Source organism: Rhinolophus sinicus, chromosome 2, assembly GCF_057876585.1.
Source record: "Rhinolophus sinicus isolate RSI-liver-muscle chromosome 2, RSI-T2T, whole genome shotgun sequence".
Lineage (NCBI taxonomy): Eukaryota > Metazoa > Chordata > Mammalia > Chiroptera > Rhinolophidae > Rhinolophus > Rhinolophus sinicus.
The window spans coordinates 121,400,710-121,423,139 of NC_142502.1; the positions used below are offsets into that span (position 1 = coordinate 121,400,710).

At 38.4% G+C, this 22,430-nt stretch overlaps 1 protein-coding gene across 2 annotated transcripts in view; it reads right to left on the reverse strand.

Annotated features, from left to right (window-relative positions):
• TMEM182 (transmembrane protein 182) overlaps positions 1-22,430 on the reverse strand; it is a 90,264-nt gene that overhangs the window by 40,394 nt on the left and 27,440 nt on the right. The window contains exons 1-3 of one of the 2 annotated variants that reach the window (XM_019753802.3): positions 14,570-14,873; positions 14,255-14,354; positions 12,547-12,645 (exon numbers count right to left, since the gene is read on the reverse strand). In XM_019753802.3, the coding sequence (XP_019609361.1) occupies positions 12,547-12,645; positions 14,255-14,354; positions 14,570-14,701 (331 nt within the window). In that variant the 5' untranslated portion in view covers positions 14,702-14,873. Of the gene's footprint in view, positions 1-12,546; positions 12,646-14,254; positions 14,355-14,569; positions 14,874-22,430 lie in introns of those variants that run through there. The other variant, XM_088795998.1, reaches the window with a different exon arrangement.

Sequence of the window (22,430 nt, forward strand, 5' to 3'; positions counted from 1 at the left end):
TTACATAAATAATTTAAATAGCCCGATAACTATCGAGGAAATTAAATTTATAATTTTAAACTCCCTGAAAGTCAAATTTCCTGGCCCAGGTGGTTTCCTTGGTGAATTCAATCGAACCTTTACATTTAAAGAAGAATGAACATCTGTTCTCCACAACCTCTTCCTGAAAATAGAAGAGAGGACACTTTCCAATTCACTCTGTGAAACCAGTATTACCTTGATACTAAATCTATACAAAGACAGTATTAAAAAAAAAAAAAAAAAAAAAGAAAACTACAGACCGGTATCTCTCATGAATACAGCTGCAAAAATCCTTCACAAAATCTTAACAAATCGAATTTAAAAATATATAAAACGAATCATACATCATGACCATGTGGGATGCATTCCTGTAATAAAACACTGGCACAATATTTTAAAAATCAATAAACTGAATATACAATATTAATATGCTAAAGATGAATAATCTTGTGATCATATCAAGTGATGCAGAACAAAACATTTAACAAAATTCAAAAACTCTCAGGAAACTAGGAATAGGGGAAAACATCCTCAACTTAATAAAGAACATCTGCAAAAAACCTACAGTAAACATCATACTTAATGAAAAAGGACTGAATGGTTTCTCCTTAAGACTAGGAACAAAGCAAGGATGTCTGCTCTCACTGGTGCTATTCAACATGGTACTGGCAGCAATAGCCAGCGCAATAAGGCAAGAAAAGGAACCAAAGGTATATAAATAAGCAAGGAAGAAATAAAACTGACCCTGTATGCCAATGACTTGACTGTCTATGTAAAAATTCCCAAGAAATCCACACACAAAAAAAAACCCTCCTAGAACTACTAAGTGAATTCAGCAAGGCCTCAGAATACAAGATAGACATTTTTAAATAAGTTATATTTCTACTATTAATAAACACATGGGAATGACAATTAAAAATACAATACCCATTACAATTGCAAAAGAAAAACTGAAATAATCTAACGAAGCACATTCACGCCTTGTATGCTGAAAACTACGCAATGTTGATGGAAGAAATGAAAGAAGATCTAAATAAATGGAAAGATACATTACATTCACAGATTGGAAGACTCAACATAATATAGATATTACTTAACCCAAATTGATATACAGGTTAATTCTATCACCCAAGAAATCTTTTTATAGATATAGAGAAGACTATTCTGAAATTTACATTGAAAGGCAAAGGACCTAGAAAAGCTGAAATAATTTTGAAAAATAAGAACCTAGTGGGAGGAATCATTCAACCCAACTTCAAGACGTACAGTTAAGTAATCAAGATGGTGTGGCATTGGCAGAGAGATAGACACATAGGTCAATGGAACAGAATATAAAACCCAGAAATAGTCCCACACAAGACTGACCAATTACATTTTGACATAGGTGCAAAAGCAATTCGATGGAGGAAAGACTGTTTCTTCAACAAATAGTGCTAGAGCAATGGGACATTCATTTGAAAAATAATAAATCTTACACCTTACATAAAAAGAAACTCAAAATGGATCATAGATTTAAATGTAAAACATAAAACTATGAAACTTGTGGAAGACACTTGGCCATATAGAAGAATGAAATCTTACTATTTGCAACCATATGGATGGACCTAGAGAACATTATGCTAAGTGAAATAAGTCAAACGGAGAAAGATAAATACCATATGAGCTCCCTTATATGTGGAATATAAAACATAGAATAAATGAAGAAACTAATCAGAAACAGTCTCAGAGATATAGAGAAAAAACTGAGGGTTGCTAGGTGGGAGGGGGGTGGGGATGAGGGAGAAGGTGAGGGGATTAGACAGCATAAAGTGATAACCACAATATTGCCATGGGGATATGAAAGACAGTTTGGGGAATATAATCAATAAGGCTGTAAAGATTTTGAAGGGTGTCATATGAACACTGTCTTATTAGGGAGACCATTTCAGGGACAGTGTAGATGCCTGACCACTGCACTGTACACCTGAAGCTGAAGCTGAATAATAATGAATGTCAACTATAACTATATATATATATATATATATATATATATATATATATATGTATATACACATACATACATATATATATATATATAGTCACAAGATGTGGAGCACAGCATAGGGAATAGAGTCAGTGGAATTGTAACAGCCATATATGATGTCAGAGGGGTAGTAGATTGGGGAAGGGGGTTATCACTTTGTGAGGGTTGTAAATGTCTAACTATTACATTGTTTTATGCACCTGATAATAATAATAATGAAAAGATTTTAAAAAGACAACTTTTGGAAGAAAAGAGAAAATCTTCAGAGCCTGAGGGTTGTGAAACAATTCTCAGCTATGACACCAAAAGTACAAGCCATAAAAGAAAACCTCCGTAAATGGAACTTCATCCAAATTCACAACTTTTACTATATGAAAGACCTTAAGGTGATGAAAAGACAAGCTACAGATTAGGAAAAAAATATTTGGAAACCACATATCCAGTAAATGACTCATAGCTAGAATATCTAAAGAACTCTCAAAACTAACAGTAATAAAATTCAATTAGAAAATATGTTGATAATTATTGAAGCTGGGTGATGGCAATACATGGATTTATTATCCTCTTTTCTCCATGTCTGTGTTTGAAATTTTCTATAATAAAATAGTATTTAAAAATTAAGAAGGAAAAAATGCAATCCAGGACTGATATTTTCAAGTATATAGCAACCTGAACATAAGATTTTTCTTTGCTTTGTTGTGTTACAGGTGTTGTCCATTTGATAGACTTCTTTACTGGCTGTCAAATAATTTTAAAAAGACCATGCCAGAATCACAAATTTTTACCTCGTAATACCCTTGTCTTAGTCAGCTGGAATATAGCACAACTCCTATCTGGATTCCCAGATTCCACCCTTGCCTTTCTATAGTTTGTTAACAATGCAACAACTGGAGAGATTCTTTCATAATATAAACCAGGTAAAAACCCTCCACTAGACCCGTCTCATCTCACTCAGAGTATGAGTCAAGGTCCTTACACGAACCCTCACCTCTCCTGGCACCCTCTCTCTCTCCATCACTCACTCTTCTGCTGTGCAGATGTCTTTTCTATCCTTTGCACACATCAGGTAGGTCTGGGCCTCTGGGTCTTTGCATATGATGTTCCCTCTATCTGGAACATGCTTCTGTCAGATATCACATGTCTCACTCCCTCACTTTCTACAGGTCTCAACTCAAATGTCACTTTCTCAGAGGTGCGCTTTCCTCTGACCACATTATAGAGTGCTCAGCACCCACACCTGTGCCGGCCACACCCCGTAGTCTCTGGAAGGTGGCAGAGGTGAGGCTGATGAGAACGCTATAATGTTTTGTGTTTTTCCAAATGCTTTGTCTGTCTCCCCTCACTAGAATGTCAGCCCCAAGAGGGCAAAGATGTCCATCTGTTTTGTTCACTGCTATTCCCCAGAACAGAGAACAGTGTCTGGTACATAGCTTGTACTCAACATTTGTTGAGTAAATTTTAATCACTATTACAATAAACAGTGGTAAATCTTGGCCAATACAGATGGTAGTGTTAACTACCTTGTACTAGATGACGGTGATTGTGACAACAATGAACATTTACGAAGCCCTTACTTTTTGCTAGAAACTCTGCAAAATGCTTGATGCTACTGCACACACACACACACACACACACACACTGCAGAGAGCAGGAAGCATTTCACTTCCTGCTGAAGAAGCTGGGAGAAGCTGGGATGAATTCATGTACCCTGATGACGACTTATTTTCAGTGCTCTAAATTGGTATAGTGCCATAAAAATAGCTGACATTTATTGAATACCAACTACATGGCAACCACTCTGCTAAGCCTTTGTATTATCATCTCTTTTCACGTGACCAACTGCGTGGGGTTGATAGTACGCGGATCTGCCTTTTGCAAATGAGTGCAGTGAATTCCCTGGAGATTCAGGAAGCCACAGCCAGGAAGAGGTGGCTCCAGGTAGTGAAAACAGACACCTTGATGGAAAGCCCAGCTTGTAAACCCCTGGGACCCTTACCAGGAGCCAGTTCCTGTGATGACCACTCTGTATAGCATCCCTCTAGTCCCCAAAAGAGGGATCGGGGGACAGCTTGGCTGGGTGGTAGAGCCCCATTCAACCCAGGGCTGACCAATTCAAAACACGTCACCTTCTCTATGAGGCCTCCTAGGTCACCCTATTTAGTATTGAGATCCCCCCAAACACACTCCATCCCCTTTTATTTCTCTCCAAGTATTTGACTGACCCATTTTGTTTACTTTCTGCCTCCTCACTACAATGAAAGCTCCCTGAGGGTGAGGATTTAAGGCTGATTCTGAAACACCCAAAGCAGTGTCCAACATACAATAGGAATTCAGCAATTTTTGTCATTGGCTCTAGTTAATATTATTTTCTAAGAAAAGATCCAAAGCTTGGATCAGAAGTGACAAAATATTTAAAGATAAGAGAGGCCTAGACCAGCTCCTTTGCTTCCTTTTGGTTTGAATACTCTGCGTGAAAGAAGGCAGAAGGAAACTAACCATTACTTATGGGCTTTGGGGCCCAGAATTGGAGCTGGGCACAGAGCACAGGCAAAATAATTCCAAAGAAGAGCTTGGGCCCTGGGTCAGAAGCGCTGGGAATAAATGTCTAGAAAGTCCCAGAGGTTCTCATCACAGGTGATTTTGTGCCCAGCCACCCCAGGGCATCTGGCAATGTTTGGAGACATTATTGATCGTAACAACTGAGGGGTGCTCCTGGCATCTAGTGGGTAGAAGCCAGGAGTGCTGCTAACATTGTACAGTACACAGGGCAGCCCCACAACCAGAATTGTCTGGCCCCAAGTGTCAATAGTGCCAAGGCTGAAAACCCTGGGCTAGAGCACTGAGTGCCCTATCGTGAGAGGAGCTTTCTGCTTCTGAGTGTGGCCGACATTTTCACAGACATCACCAGAAGCCTTTGTGGAAGCTGGAGCCTGTCCTCCATGACAGGAAGCCAAGCCACACTGTTATAAATAACCACAGTCTCGTTTACAGAGAGCAATCGCCTCCATCATTGGAGGGATGTTACATAAACTGTCAAGCAATCCTTAGACGCCCATGAACAAACTGTAGAAAATACAAAATAACACTGTCTAAAAAGTGAATTTTAATTATAGCTTTGTTGTTCAATTCAGCCCTGGGTCTGAAAAGCTGACTATATCTTCACGAGCGGCAGCGTTTGAAAGCTGAGCCAGTTACCCCATGAGCCTACGTTGGGGTCACAGATGAAAAGCCAGCCACAAGTCAGGGACTGCAGCCACCTGTCATACCACACTGTGTCTGTGGCCACGGCTATGTGAGCCCCAAGGTCTGAACGAACAGTAGGAAATTAAGTAAGTGGATGATAAGATATTTTTCAATATCTAGGTACTTGACATTTATGACCCCCATCTCCCCCAAAAAAGAAGACTGAATTGTGTTTTCCATCAATTTTTGCAGTGTGTGTTTGCTTCTACACAACTAAAGCTGGGTGGAATAAAGTATTTGAAACTACTTGGTAAATTTAAGACAATGTCCAGATTCACTATATCTGAACATGAAAATAATTGGTAAATAAAACCCAGCTACACCAGTGTAATTGTTCTGGAAGCGGGAGGCCGTCCCAACGAAAGGAGCCAACTATGATATGTTGGCATGTCTCCTCAATTATTGAGGTCTTTACATTAATTTTTGACTCATTTCTGTGCTTTTTAACACTGTCAAACATAACGGCATTCATTTTTACATTTTGTCTTATTTTGCTTTGTATAGTAAGGCAGATGTCGTGTGTATGTATGCGGTGATTTTGCAAGGCCCTGCACTCCAAAGCTGTGTTCTTGCGGTCTCTATTCCAAGGGCTGGTTATTTGCAAAGATCTCCACTTCCTCACTGCCCACTCCCTCAATACCCCAGCGGGAGGTTTACATTCCCAGCATTCTACTGCTTCACCCCTTATGATCAGTGCTTTCTGACCTCTCCTTTGAGGGGAGGAGGGGAGGGGAGGGGAGGGGATAGGAGGGGAGGGGAGGGGAGGGGATAGGAGGGGAGGGGAGGAGAGGAGGGGATAGGAGGGGAAGGGAGGGGAGGGAAGGGGAGGGGAGGAGGAAGCCTGGGCTGGGGGTGGGCTCACAGGAAGATCCTCAGGCAACAGAATGTGCAGGAAAATGGAATGGAATACCAGGCAAGAGGGCAAGGTCCGCTGTGCAATCCAAGGGAATGGGCAGTGAGCAGGAGAGGGACACACAGCAGAAGGTCTGGAGGTGCCAGGCCAACCAGCAGGACGTGTGGGTTAGGTCTAGAAGGAAGTGCCTGGAAAGAGCTGCCTTTAGGGGCATCCACAGCTGAGCAAGCCCTTGGTGTGGAGGGAGCTATCGGGGGCCACGGAAACTTGTGCATTATCAGAGTCATATCCAATTTTTTTTCCTTTTTTTTAATTAGTTTCAGGTGCACAAGAAAAAGCAATACTTAGACATTTATCATTTATATCCTTCACACTGTGTCAACCCCCCTCCCCCCATTCACTACCCCTCCGACATCGCACACAGCCATTACATTTCCACTGTCTCTATTCCTAATGCTGTACTCCCCTTCTTGTAAGTATATACATGCATATATATGTATATATATATATATGTGTGTGTGTATAAACTTGTAGTTGACATTCATTATTGTTCAGCTCCAGCTTCAGGTATACAGTGCAGTGATCAGACATCTACATCTACCCTGAGGTGGTCTCCCTCACGAGACAAGTGTCCATCAGATAACCGTATCCAATTTCTTCTACTCCTTTCTCACTCTCATTCACTCTGCACGTGTCACTGAGGACCAACACCTCCTTCTCAGGGCCCTCCCCTCCCCCAGCCCCTCTGACAACACATCAGCCTGCTCCGTTCTTCTTCTCTGTGGACTGTTCTTGTTCTTTCTTTCTCCCATTAAGTGTTATTGTTATTTTACTGCCTTCTTTCCTGAGATTTTTTTCTGTCTTAAAGATTACATCTGATATCAAAAACCACCTCTGCAATTCATCGTTGTCTGTTGTGCTAATGAATGTTTTTCAGGAAAGTCAATTTTGCACATAAAGCTACTTGTTGAATTATTTCAAACTGGTGTTCCACCATCAACCCAAACTGAATATACCTACATCCTCCTCCTGCACTTCAAAGCATGCCCCCTGCTCTTGGTTATCATGTTTCTTCTGTCCCCCTTACCAAATTTTCTTGAAATAATTCAGCTCAGTACCACTTGTTGAGCAAGTTGGTACTACGGCACAATAACAGCAACAAAGACAACCTATTCCTAGCTTTGGATTGGCCATGCACACGTCTGGAAATATCATCCAAACAATTAATGCAAATTATAAAAAATGTTACATGCATATCATTATTTTTAACGTGGAGGTAACACCTAACATATTATAATTTAAGAAATCGTTAGGTAAAAACATGGAGAAACGTGCTATCTTAAACAAAGAAAAGTGAGATTATACATTTGCATTTACAATGATTAAAACTATGTATAATATGCATGTAAGAAGGCCTGGAAAGAAATACTGTAAAATAATATTTATGGTTTAGAGGGAAGTGACCATATCACCGTTGGTTGTATATTGTTTAAACAGAACAGCACCTTCCTCAAAAGGAAATTTCTTCATCGTCCTAGATTCCTCCAGCTTTCTTTTGCTTGGCTATCAAGTTTTACACATTAAATATCATTTACATTTCTTACTCCTTATTCACCTTCGCTGTCCCACCCTCATCCAAGCCCCAGTGACTCACGGGCAGGATTTGACACTATTCCCCTGAAGAGGATCCTTCAGGTTGATCCACTCAACACTCACTCCCAGCCCTTCTCCCTTCTCCTGCTCCAGTCCAGAAGCTAGAAAACCACCAACTCCATGTCCCAGCCTAACAGAGACCATGTAACACGGTTCTGATGAAGAAAGCATTGTTAGAAATCAACTGAAGAATTCTAGGGACTTTTCTGCTCTTCTGAAGATGGAAGAACAAGATAGCGACTGTCCACCTGCTGAGGAGAAAATGTGGAAAGGCCTGTGTTCCCGATAGCCTCATTATGGCAGCTGCCTCTGAACTTCTTATCATGGGAGAAAAACCTCCCTTATTTTGCAGCTACTGTCTGTTTTCTGTTACTTACAGCCTAATGTGTGGCTGACAAATAATATCTTGCCTCACTGCTTTCCTGACTCTAGTCTTGTATCACTCACTTCACCCCACATTTATTTTATAAGGGTGAAGGAAGAAAAAGACCTACATGGAATACTAAATAAACAAACACTGAACATAAAAGCAAAGGACAGTTGACATGTGAAAACAATGGTGAAGGCCTAAAACATAATATAAAAACTACAAAATACATAATATAAAAACTACAAAAAGCATGAATAAAAAATTTTAAGAGTAATCTAAGTCCATTTAGTAAAGTTTTAAAACATGCCTACATATATCAATAATTACTTAGGACATTAGTGTTAGTGCCACGGTACAGTCTGCTAATGAAGACTTCTAAGAAACAGTCATTCCACCAAACATATTCAGCAGATACAATCCTTTTATGTTTGGTGAGCCAAACATAAAAGACCACTGTAGGAACTCGGAGTTGAATTGGGAAGGAAATACATGAACAAAATATTACACAAGTAAATAATTAACATCTATGTTATTAATGATCAAATTAAAGCATGGGTTTTATACAGGAGAATCTGGTCTAGTGCAAGTATGAGTGGGGTAGCGGGCTGGCAAGGGAGGCTTCTTTAGAAATCTGAAGTTTGAACTCGCTGGAGGCATAGACCTGCTTTGTTAGGGAAATGAAAGGAGGAGGTTGGAAAGAGAGAAGTAACTTTTGGGGAGGAGGGATGGCACATACAAAGGCCCAGCGGCAAGAGGACAAATACATATTCTGAGGAACCCAACGAAGGTCATGGTGGCCAGCCTGTGTATGTGTTTGTTCCAACACATCAAGAGAAGGTGAAATTATGTTCAATATATTCTGCTTAAGAAGAAAGCCAATTATGAGATTTAGTTTTGAAAATTTTTCACTTGGACAAACTAAAATTACAACAATTACCTGATGAAAATACTATCTGCAATGTTTGCATTGTCATTCTATACAAATATTTAAGCATCTACTAAGTACTAGGTACCATTCTAAATTCTGGGGATATAACTATGAATAGGTTACATTCTGTGCCTATAGGGAGTTGCAATAAAAAAGGAAGAAACTGAGGTAAAGCAACAATTACAGTTAAGTATAATGAGCATTTTGAGATGGAGGTGTGGCCAAAGGCTAGGGGGACATCAAAAAGAAATAATTCGTTTACTCATGGGTTGAATTATCTTGCAAATTAATCTATGTCCAGCACATCATTATCAAGTGATACTAAATAAATGGACTGTGAGCTTAAGCATGAAACAAACCAGAAAATCTATCAGATATCAAAAACTGACAGATATCAAAAGGTAATGGAATTATGTAATGGACTTCCAAGTATACAATCCTACCACAAAAAACAATTCTGAGAATTGTATCACCCCCCTAGGCTTGGGCAACAACTCAATAACTTAATTTGAGCATAACTGGATTTTAGATAATATATTTGAACTTAAAAAATTAAAGGAAACACTGAATTAGACCTGACTGTATACACAGGTCAGGATCAGATAAGGAAGGCAGGAAAAGCTAACATAAGTTTAATTTATTTTTTCATTGAGATTCAACTAAGAGACTTATACTTAAAAAGTTTTAATTGCAAGCACTAAAATAGCCTTTTCATTTACTACAGTTTATAAGATTATTAATAAACAAAACACAGAGACTTGAAGCTTTGCATCAGTTCTGGCAATGATCAGCGGTGTGAAGACAGAGTCATGTGACTTCTCTGAGTCTCTGGCTCAGTTTCCTTATTGTGAAATAGAATCATTTAATCAGTAACATCCAAGGAATTTAAAAGTCTTTCCAGAAAAATCACATATCACTGTATCATGTTCACTGATTTCAATATTGGTCAACTGTGACTGTAAAAACCGAGGAGAATACAAACTATTTTACCAATAATTTGCCAGGCAGGATACATCAGGCTTTACAAACAATACTTTAAATTTACCCAAGATAAATTGGCAAATGTATAATGCCTGAAAACTATGAAGCTACGTGACGGTAAAGAGTAGCTCTGGAGTCTAGTGAAGCCTGTGTGGCCTCAGTGACTAGGAAACACTTTCCGGCAGGTAGAATCCTTTTGATGAAATTTATGTCCTTCTCTTGGATAAAGTAAAACATAAAAAAAAATCACCCGAATATAATATCAGGTATCACTGTATAATATCATGAAGATAAATGGAATATGTATATACTATCTCTGTTGTAGGACATAATTCTTCCCATCTCAGTAATTTTTACTTAAAGTGGTTGATAAAGTTGCTTAAAGTGAATGAATGCCATAAAATATGTGTGCCAAAAAGGAGTTTGATGATTTTTAAAGAAACGGAATATGGTTTTGTCGTTAGATCCCCTCAGCGCCCCCCCAAAATGACACAGTAATTATCCACAGTGCTACATAATAATTCTAAGTGTAATTGCTGTATAATTTTTCTGACATGCATTTACTATCCATCTCCATAATTATTATGCACAGATTATGTTACCTTGTTTTTCAAGTTTTCTACTATCTCTTTGAGGTGCAGACTTTTCAAATATGTGGATGAATTTTAAAATACATGGTGCCTACAATATCTACCTCATCACAGGACCTCAATGTATGAATATCAGCAACAACAATACTAACGTTTATGCAAACAGCTAATAATGTTCTAGAAAGCCAACCCTGTACTACTTCTTAGTTCATTTTATAAAAGTAAGAATGTTCGAGAAAGGATATTTTTTGTAGCTTTTTGTAACATAAAATGGTTTATGGCACTCTACCTTGTACCATCTCATCTCCTAGCAGTGAGCGGGGTCCACATCGTACACAATGTGAGAGTTTCACAAACGTGAATGAGGTAAGTCACGCGGTTTTTAATGGGAATGACCAGCCACATTGCGCACATTTTCAAGACCAACAGTCACAGCCCTTTAGACTGTGCTGTAACAAGCAACCCAGGTGGACAAGCACAGCCGCGGATCAGCTCACCTCTTTTCCTATAGGGACCTCCCATCGCTCCATTAAATGTCATAGTACTGAGGTGATATAAGCAAATGCTACATCCTTTGACAAATATAAAAGAAAATTACAATGTATGGAAATATATATGCTATAGAAAGATGGAAAAAAATGGATGAATGATGGAAGTTCTGTGATGGTTAATTTTAGGTGTCAACTTAGTTAGACTACGGTGCCCAGTTGTTAGGCCAAACACTGGTTTCGATGCTATTGTGAAGGTAACTGGTAGATGTGATTCTCATTTATAAGCATTTGGCTACAAGGAAAGCAGAGGAGCCTCCACAAAGGGGGTGGGCCTCACTCAATCAGTTGAAGGCTTTAAGAACAAAGACCACGGTTTTCTGAAGAAGAAGAAGGAATTCTCCTCAAAATTGCAACACAGAAATTCTACCAGAGTTCCCAGGTTCAGATTCAAGACTGCGATATCAACTCTTACCTGAATCTCCAGCCCGCAGGCCTGTCCTACAGATTTCAGACTTGCTAGCCCCCACAACCACACAAGCCAATGCCTTGGAAGCACTCCCTCAATATCTCTCTCCTATATATCTCCTACTGAGTCTCTGGAGAATACTGCCTAGTATAAGGCTATTCAGGGCATTAAATATATTAGGTATTCTCTTTGATAATATTTTTGGCTCTGCTTATGACATTGGCAAATTCTATACCACCCCTTACATTTTAAGATTAGGATAACCATCCTTTACTAAAAACTTCATGAAACCAGCTGAGAATAAAGCTGACATATTGAGCTTATGTACTTTCTATAACACTAGACTTACGTGCTATAAGTACTATACTATCTTATGTACTTTCCATAGAAGCTAAGTTTAAGTACTTTCTACAGTACTTATGAAAAACAGTATGAAAATACAAGAGAAGCCAGGTAATGACATCTGACTATCCTTCTATGGGCTATCACACACAACAAAGTTCAGTCCTTTTGTAGCATAATCTTATTTGTAACACCTGCAAAAAAATGTTTTCAAAGCAAGGTGTTTACTACAATATTTTCAACTCTCAGACTGTTTGCAGGTCAGTTAAACCCTGAAAAAGCAGTTCTGCCTAATGAACATCACTATTTCCACATCAGAAAATGCACTTACAAAATTACCTTTACAAGTAGCAAGTAAATTATAATGGCTTTACTCTTAGACAAAAGTTGTATTCTGCTAGAATTCTAAGTGGTGAGTTAAAAATGATATCCTCTTCTTTTGTACATAACAGGTTGATATAAGAGAAAAATGTTGAAATTATAGATGTTAAGTTATTTTTTAATTGCCCTCAACAATTTTTGGGGGGGCATCTGTCAGAAAAGACATGTTCCTCTCAGAGGCATTGTGAGGACAGTGGTACTTACTAACTGCAGAGTCATAGGAGGTAGAGTTGTGCTCGCCTCTCATGAAGGGATATGGTGACAGGTAAGCATGCGTGCAGTTCTTGGATGGCGGCTGATTGGCTGGGAAGGAAACCAAAACAGTGGTAATCTGTTATTGAGGAGCTGAGTGAAGACTCATTCCCAATAAAAGAAAAATACATGGCCGGGGGGTACACAAGCTAAATAAAACCTCAGGTTAGATCAACAAATTGTTGAGTGAGTGGGGTAGACTTTCTAAAAAACTCACACTGGGAAGCACAAAGAACCTGGAAAGTGGATTTATCCAAAACATCTAGCCCATGAGGTAATTCAATGCCCTTAATATCACCTTAAAATTGAAGGCATCACATTTCTCTTATTTTCAGAACCATATGCTCCAGTTCCTAACATAATGCCTAGCACATAGTAAGTATCCAAAAAATAATTCTTCCGAAAATCTAATACAATTAGATTCAACATTGATCAGTTCCAATTAACATAAAATGTCTTCTAAATACTATTGTTTGGTGGAAAAATGGAAATGACAGATCATACAAGTTAACAATTCAAATATATTTTTAGCATTTGAAGAAGCCACAAGAAAAGAACTTTCATGTTGTTTGAAAACTTGAAAATTTCATTGTGGACATTTTAAGGAGTGAAATATTCTGCCTTTCTCTAAATCCTTGGCAAAATCGTTCTCTTGCACAGTCTGATTTATCCACTTTACCAAAGTCTAAATAATTTTTATTGACACATTGCATGCTTATCCCCCACCCCCCGAAACGACTATAAGATAGTCTTTCAAATATTCTTCTCAAAATGCCATTTCATTGTTACTTTGTTCCTTTTAGATACGCCAACTTATCATCAGCTTGCTTAAGTCTCCCATGAGCTCATATTTTTATTACATATTCCACAATCTTGACTATTGTGTAAATATCATGCTTTGATTTATCACAGTAAGATTTCATAAGGAGACTAATAATTTTAAACCACAATAAACCTTAGGGTACTAAATAGTTCTTTTCTTCATTCGATACAATAAGATAAAGGCTAGCTGTTTTCAATGAATTGATTTTCAAAGATTAGTACAATATAGTGAATATAGTTGAAAGAATGCATCATATTTTTAAGAAGCTTTTCTACTTCAAAAAGAACTTGAAAGTTTCTGAGAGAATGCAAACATCAAAAGCAAGGCATTTCTTGATATTGCCCACAAATTTGGTTGAAGCCCAAATAGAACAAGCTTTCATCTGCCACAGCTGGTAATTAATGCTCATTATTTTTAAAAAAAAGAATTTTTTAAACTTTGAAGCCATGAATAATGAAATAATACATCTCTATTTCTGGATTTTAAAAAACATAAAAACATTTACTTGCAATGTAGCAGAAACAGACACTCAAAAAATACTATAAATAATATGTGTTGTGTTAGGGTTAGTGTATTTAAAATATGAGAAAGGAAACAGCGAAAAATTCAGTTTTACCATAAATATCCAGACTTCTACTTTATATTAGATAAAGTAATTATTGCTATAGCTATTTCTACTTATTGAAAAGGAGTCACTTCATGAGCCCTTTGCAAACACCCTGTTGGATTCTACAACTAAGCATTCAATCCTACTCTGTAAATGATGTGTACTAAATAAGAAACTGTTCATTTTTTCTTTTAAAGACAGGGGGGAGATAAAAGTGAAATTGCACTTACTGTACCAGAACTTCCAGATATTGGAATCATTCTCTTCCACAATCCCATTAAACCAACATCTCCAGAAGAATCCTTCATGGTGGAAAGTGACATTCTCTATCTGCACAGAACACAAGTGAAGTAACTTGCTGTCAACACAAGGAACATAATTAAATTATTCCATCCACTAAAATTTTTGAAGCAATGTATTTGGTCCCAATAATAATGATCAGTAGCTTTCTACACATCTCTTCTATGAAGTAATAGCCACTCCACTACTATTCTCTGATTTCAAGAGGATACCAAATATATCAATACTTTGAAAAAGAAACGCACATTCTGTTCACCTGAACACTTCCCCACTTCAGTTGCCAGAAGCCAATAATCCGATCCAAAAGCCACCAAAAAGAGTAAAACCCCCAAAGCACCAAAGAGAGCTCCAAAGAAGATGGCGACATTTAGTTTCATTTTCAATTCACTGGTTTCCCTTCAAATAAGAAATTAAAAAATGGCAGACACCTAGCTTCTCAACAACAAAAAGAATGAGCAGTTTTGAGTAGGCAGAATCTTCTTGAGAAGCCTCTCCTAGCTTGTGTTTTGGTGGCTTCTCACTCAGAACCAGCTGGTGGATTGTATTCCCTCTGCTCACCCCTGGAGGGACTCCAGCCCAGCAGCTGAGAATGGCCAGCTATTTTAGGAAACTGATTGAGGAGCTGTCTCTCTCCCGTGGGGATCAAAAAATAGCTGACCTTCCCCTGACTGTAGAGGAATATCAGAAGCTGGCTATAATGATCATTATTGCTGTTGGGTAATCCATAGAAGTGGAAAGAAGATGGAATGGTCTAAAGCCATCGACAGTATTGGCCCCAAAGTCTTCAGTGTCTGAACAAGCTCCTCTTAGTCTAGAATGACATTACAACCACGGAGACACTAAAGCCTTTCTTTGAAGATATACGAATTGCAGCTATGAAGAACCATAAAGACTTCTCTTGACTATGATTGAAGTTGTAATTAATTTCTTAATTCCTTTTGAATGTTTCTGGGGTGGAAAATAATTTGTGGGTCAAAGGTCTAACATAACACCAAGTACAGTTCAGGTTTATAACCTAGACATCCAGATGTGTACTGAAAAGATCAAGAATATGGTAACGTAAACTATTTAAAATATTAAAAAGTACTTTTATGCAATGCAGCACACACTACTGACATAAAAACGGCACTTTCCACAGCAGCTCCCAGATCCTGTACAGGTTATTCCAAATGATCATCCCAAATGGGACTGATGAAAAAAAAGTCTCAAAAATATATTGTTTTCTGGATTAAGATGAAAGAATCTGGTCTACTCTTTCCTCTGTTTTCTTTATTATAAGTATGTAATTTCCTCAAAAGATGAGTCATACTTGATACCCATCTAAGCCACCTAAGAGCAATGAATTTATTCATGCCTTGACTCTAGAATTTGTTTTCATGTCTTAATATCCTAGACAGTATTTTTTAAGTATCTGTGTAATATTTCAAAACTTGTACTGTGCCCATGGCTACTGGTTGTATATTCTCAATAGCAACATGAGTCACTGCATGTTCTATCTAACGAGGCATCTGAACCCTACCAGCTTCCTTCACCACTTTTTTTGTTTGGCGTAGCACACAACTTTAGATGTGTATTTGGCAAGGACAAAAAGATGCCTCCCCAGTAAGGATGTAGGGCCTTGGCCAGCTCCAGCCACCTGCACTCAGAGGTGCCCACAGGTCATGAATTCGAAGTCACAGAATCAGTGACTGAGGGTTAAATGGGATTCAAGACTCCATCTCAGCTGATCCCTCACCTAACGCCCAAATCTCCTTTACAAGACTCCCCACATCATTGATCCAAGACATTTTGAGCCTATTGGATTTAAGGAAATCAATTATGTCCACACAGCTCCGCCTTCATTTCTGCCAAGCACCGCTTCCCTAAAGTTTCTAGTATTAATCATGTTCTACCTTCTGAGATTGAACATATGCAGAACTTTCTGATATTTTGAAGTAACCCTGGTCCTTTAAACATCCCTTAGACTGGCACAACTGCAAATCTCCTTGCTGTTCTGGATACAATTCCAAGTACTGAAATTGAAGTGAGGCATAGTCAAGTATTCTTGGTATAGTTTAAGAACCCGGTACCACCACTTTTCTTACTGGGATGCTATGAATAATGGCCTCCCAAAGATGTCAACAGCCTAATCTTTAACTTATATGGCAATATCTTGGATTACACAGGTAGGGGACATGTAATCACATGAATTCTTAAAAGAAGAGACTCTTCCCAGACAAAGGGTCAAAGAGTAACTGGTTTGAAAATGGAAGGTGGCCACGAGTCAAGGAATGTGGGTAGCTTCTAGAGGTTGGAAGAGGAAAGAAAACAGATTTTCCCTGAGAGCCTTCAGGAAGAAATGCGGCCCTACCAACACCTAGATTTGGGGGCTTTCTGACATCTAGACTTTTAAGATTGTAAATTTGTGTTGTTTTAAGCAACCAATTTGATACAGCAGCAATAGAAAATGAATACAGATGTTATTCTATAATGAATGCAATATCAGATCAAATTAAGGATTTTTTTTTGAGGGGGGAGGGAAACACATTTTCAAAAAGTGTTTATTGAGAACTTGTGAGGGTCCATTCTATCAGATACTAAGGTTACAATATACAGGCCCTGACCTTGAGGAATTCCTGAGGTACTGGGGATAAAATAATTCATTAGAATGAAGCACCCAGAGGTTTTACAGAGCATCTCGCCATCTTAGGCACATTCTCCTGCTCACCTACACAGCCCTCTCCCAGGCTTAGTGTGGTGGTGGTTGTGCAATAGTGGTTGTAGGTGACAACGCTATTGTTTGGGGAGGGGGAAGAATTTTAGGAAGGTTTTATTTATGTTATTTACACATCAATGGTGTGTGGTAAAAATTTATGCATAATACTAAATCTTTAATACACACATTCACAAACATGCACACAAAGAAATAACTAGATTTTTAAAACAAGTAGTAAAGAGTGTAGGACTTTGTTACTGTTACAACTCATTTCAATTTCTGTCTTTGTCACACACAAAAAATCATCTTTCTGGACTAGGCCCATATAGTAACATTATCTTACCATTTTTGCTGTACCCAAAAATGTATAAATATTATAAAAATGCATATTTATTACATCACTTGTTAAAGTACCTAATTATTTCAACCATTCTTTCATGAGCATCTATTTGAGAAAAATATTATTGAATACTTTGAAATTATGAAGCTGAAATCCTTTAGCTCAATTATTGCCAGTGCTTATTATAGTGTTTGACACATAACAGGCACTAAAATAAAATAAAAATCAATTTGTATTAGGACTCTTGGCTGAGGTACAAATATACGACTCCCTGAGCTATCCAACTGGCAATCCCTCCCAAAAGAAATGACCCTGATCTGGCCTGGCCTGTTTATTGTGAAAGTTGGAGACGCAGAATTTATCAGGATGTGTGCTTTCTCTGCTCACAAACCATTTTGTTTTTTTTAAATCTACATTGGACTCTTACTGAGAAATGAAATGGAACTTACCATCCAGCGATCAAAAAGTATCTTCTTTAGAAAATTGGACCCTTTGCCCGTCATGTGAAATTCCTCTAATTTTCCATGATTCTAAAATATTTCTAACAGCCATTCAGTATCTCTCCCCCAAGTTCTCTCAGCAGCCAAGGAAGTTGTCTATGCACCAGGAAGATTGTTAAACAGCTGCTGTGTTCTCATGATCTCTTTACAAATTCTGCCGTAGGTTCTCTTTTCACTTTCACCCTCTCTTCTAGTGAAAGGCCAGATGAGGAGAGACAGACATACCTAAGCACCAACCTCAACTCACAATAATCCTATATCAAAAGCAGCTCCATTGCTATTGAACATACCTGTCTCTTATGTGAACACAGAATCTATGTTTGATTCTTTGATTACCACACTGAATCTGCAAGGCCACAAGCATATGAGGTCTGACAAGTGAGTTCGCGAACTCATCCTAGAAAAAGTGTTACATACCTCATTGCTGAGTATCACTATGGTCACCTTCGAAGTACTCCCCTGGGGAAGCTATGCACCAACGCCAGTGCCTAGTCCACCCTTAAAATCAGTTTTGGAACTCTTTTTCTGGAATGGCCATCAGAGCCGCCGTTGTATTACCTATGATGTCCTGAATGTCATCATAATGTCTTCCTTTCAGTATTTCCTTCATCTTCAGGTAAAGAAAGAAGTCATTGGGGGCCAGATCAGGTGAGTAGGGAGGGTGTTCCAATACAGTGATTTGTTTACTGGCTAAAAACTCCCTCACAGACAGTGCAGTGTGAGCTGGTGCATTGTCATGATCCAAGAGCCATGAATTGTTGGCGAAAAGTTCAGGTAGTTTTTGTGTTTTTCACACAGCCTTTTCAGCACTTCCAAATAGTAAACTTTGTTAACTATCCATTTGGTACAAATTCATAATGAATCATCCCTCTGATATAAAAAAAGATTAGCAGCATCATTTTGAATCTTGATTTGGACTGACAGAACTTTTTTGGTCATGGAGAATAGGCCGACTTGCATTGTGCACTATTGGTACACTGATGTTTCATCACCAGTGATAACATAGCCCAAGACATCGTCTTGCCTCTCCAAAAGGTCTTGGCAAACTTCGACTCTATTTTACTGCTATTCCTTGGTGAGCTCCTTCAGGACCATTTTTGCACATACTTTTCTCATGCCAAGATTTTCAGTTAAGTTTTTCATTACTGTTCTCTATTGATGTTTACTTGGTCTGCTATGCTTCTCATAGTCAGCCAATGATTTTGATGCACAATTAGATAAATTTTTGAAATGTTTTCATCAATTCTGCTCGTTACTGGCCGCCCTGACCTCCTTTCATCAGTGATGAGTTCTCTCCCCTCAGAAAAACGTTTAATCCATTTGTACACTGTCGTTTTCTTCTTAGCACTATCCCCACAAACTTGGACTAAGATGTTCCTGATTTCACTTCCACTCTTGCCAAGTTTAACAAGAAATTTAATGTTTGTTCATTACTCTAATTCAAGCTCAGACATTCTCGCTATGGTACACAAAAACATGCAACAATAATGAACTCCATTCAGCAAGACACTACCACACATTGACACGAACACTACCACACATTGACACGAATACACAAAGGTTAGGAAACCTTACTGAACTGTTTGTACAGTGCTGTCAATGTAAACGCATGGTGGCAAGTTCGCAAACCTAATTGTCAGAACTCGTAGGCAAGGTGTCTCAACTTCAAACCTATGGGAGAGCTTGAATGTCAAAAATGTAAACTGAGGGGTCGGCCCAGTGGCTCAGGCGGTTGGATCCCCATGCTCCTAACAAAGCTGCTGGTTCGAGTCCCACATGGGCCAGTGGGCTCTCAACCACAAGGTTGCCGGTTCAACTCCTCGAGCCCCGGAAGGGATGGTGGGCTCCACCTCCTGCAACTAAGATTGAACAATGAAAAAAAGGTCCTGGAAGTAAACACTGTTCCCCAATAAAGTCCCGTTCCCCTTCCCCAATAAAATCTTTAAAAAAAATGTAGACCGAGTTGAATAATAATAACCAATACTGATGAGCATCTATCACGTGGCAACACCATCCTCAGCATGTTAAACATCTTAAATACAACTAAGTATTCAGTATTCAGAATATGAAATGCCCAGTTTCTCTGTGGCAGTCCACTCTCCCAGTCGGGAAGTTTAGCATCTAAAAGTCTTCTTGGTGGCAGGAGTTAAAGATGTTCTTGGTCACATGAAGAAGGCCAGAGGTTTCATTCTTTTCTATGGCCGAGTAATACTCCATTGTATAGATGTATCACATCTTCTTTATCCACTTGTCTATGAATGGGCACTTAGGCTGCTTCCATATCTTGGCTACTGTAAACAATGCTGCAATGAACACAGGCATACATATATCTTTTTGAATTAATGTTTCGGGTTTCTTCAAACAAATACCCAGAAGTGGAATTGCTGGGTCATATGGTAGTTCTAGTTCAAGTTTTTGAGGAACCTCCATACTGTTTTCCACAGTGGCTTCACCAATCTACAATCCCATCAACAGTGCACGAGGGTTCCCTTTTCTCCACATCCTCACCTATACTTGCTGTTTGTTGATTTTTTGATGAAAGCCATTCTGAAATCTTACCATTTGCGACAACATGGATGGACCTAGAGCATATTATGCTAAGTTAAATAAGTCCGTGAAACTACAAATACCATATAATTTCACTTGTATGTGGAATCTAAAACACATAACAAACAAAACAAGAAACAGACTCATAGATAGAGAGAGCAAATTGGTTGCCAGATGGGAGGGGGTTTGTGGGGCTGGGTGAAAAAGGTGAAAGGATTACGAAATACAAATTGGTAGTTACAAAAACCCACAGGGATGTCAAGTACATCATAGGGAATATAGTCGATAATATCATAATAATTATGTAGGATGCCAGGTGGGCACTAGGCCAATCACTTTGTAAGTTATATAAATGTCTAACAACTATGGTGTATACTGGAAACTAATATAATATGAATGTCAACTGTAATTGAAAAAAAATTATTTTAAAGGCCAGAGGTAAAGAGATCTGCATGGGGTCTCACTGCTAAAGGCAATTCACAACAATTTATGGGTTTTATGTCTATGTTTATATCCTAAATGTCACCACTTATCTCTGTTACAATTTTCAACTTTGAATTCTCTGTGCCCCCAAAGTTAAATGAAGAGGCAAGGTTCTGAGTGGGTACTTAGGAGTGATCCTCCTGGACAAGGAGAACCTGGGGACAAGAAGAGGAACTGCAGGTACCAGCTCCCTGCCCCACACCTTTCAGAATTAGGATTTCACTGAATTAAGAAGAGTGGGAGTTTTCTGTCTAGATAAGTGATCTTGAGCAAATCATTCAAATCTCTGAGCCTCAGGTTTTTGTTTTTGTTTTTTAAATCTGGAAAATGGGAACGTTTTAGAGGATGATCAGGTAAGATGAAATGTGTCAAATGAGTTGCTGCATCATATATTAGGCTTCTTTCTATCCTGCCTCTAGATGAAGATCATCTTTTTTAATTTATTATATTTTAGCTTTTTTTTATTAGTTTCAGGTGTACAAAACAATGTAATAGTTAGACATTTATCATTTATTTCCCTCACAAAGTGATAACTCCCATCCCCAATCTACTATCCCTCTAACATCACACACAGCCATTACATTTTCACTGTTTCTATTCCTAATGCTGTACTCCACTTTTGGAACCATATATATACATATATATGTATATATGTATATATGTATATATGTATATATGTATATATATATAAAATTATAGTTGATATTCATTATTGTTCAGCTTCAGCTTCAGGTGTACAGTGCAATAATCAGACATCTACATCATCCCTGAGGTGGTCTCCCTAATATGACAAGTGTCCACCGGATACCCTACAAAATCTTTACATTATTGATTACATTCCCAAAATTGAATTTCGTATCCCCGTGGCAATCTTGTGGTTACTGATTGTGCTTTCTAATCCCCTCACCTTCCCCCTTATCGTCATCCCCCCTCCCACCTAGCAACCCTCAGTTTTCCCTCTATGTCTCTGAGACTGTTTCTGATTAGTTCGTTCATTTATTCTTTTCTTTAGATTCCACATGTAAGCGAGATCATATGGTATTTGTCTTTCTCTGTCTGACTTATTTCACTCAGCATAATGTTCTCTAGGTCCATCCATATCGTTGTAAATGGTAAGATTTCATTCTTATTCATGGCCGAGTAATACTCCATTGTATAAATGTACCACAGTTTCTTAATCCAGTCGTCTACTAATGGGCATTTAGGTTGTTTCCATGTCTTGGCTATTGTGTATAGTGCTGCAATAAACATAGGGGTGCATAAATTTTTTTGAATTAGAGTTTTGGATTTCTCTAAATAGATACCTAGGAGTGGAATTGCTGGGTCATAAGGTAGTTCCACTTTGTTTTGGGGATACCTCCATACTATTTTCCATAGTGGCTGCACCAATCTGTAATCCCACCAACAGTGCACAAGGGTTCCCTTTTCTCCACATCCTCACCAGCACTTGTTGTTTGTTGATTTATTGATGATAGCCATTTTGACTGGGGTGAGGTGGTATCTCATTGTGGTCTTTATTTGCATTTCTCTAATGATTAGTG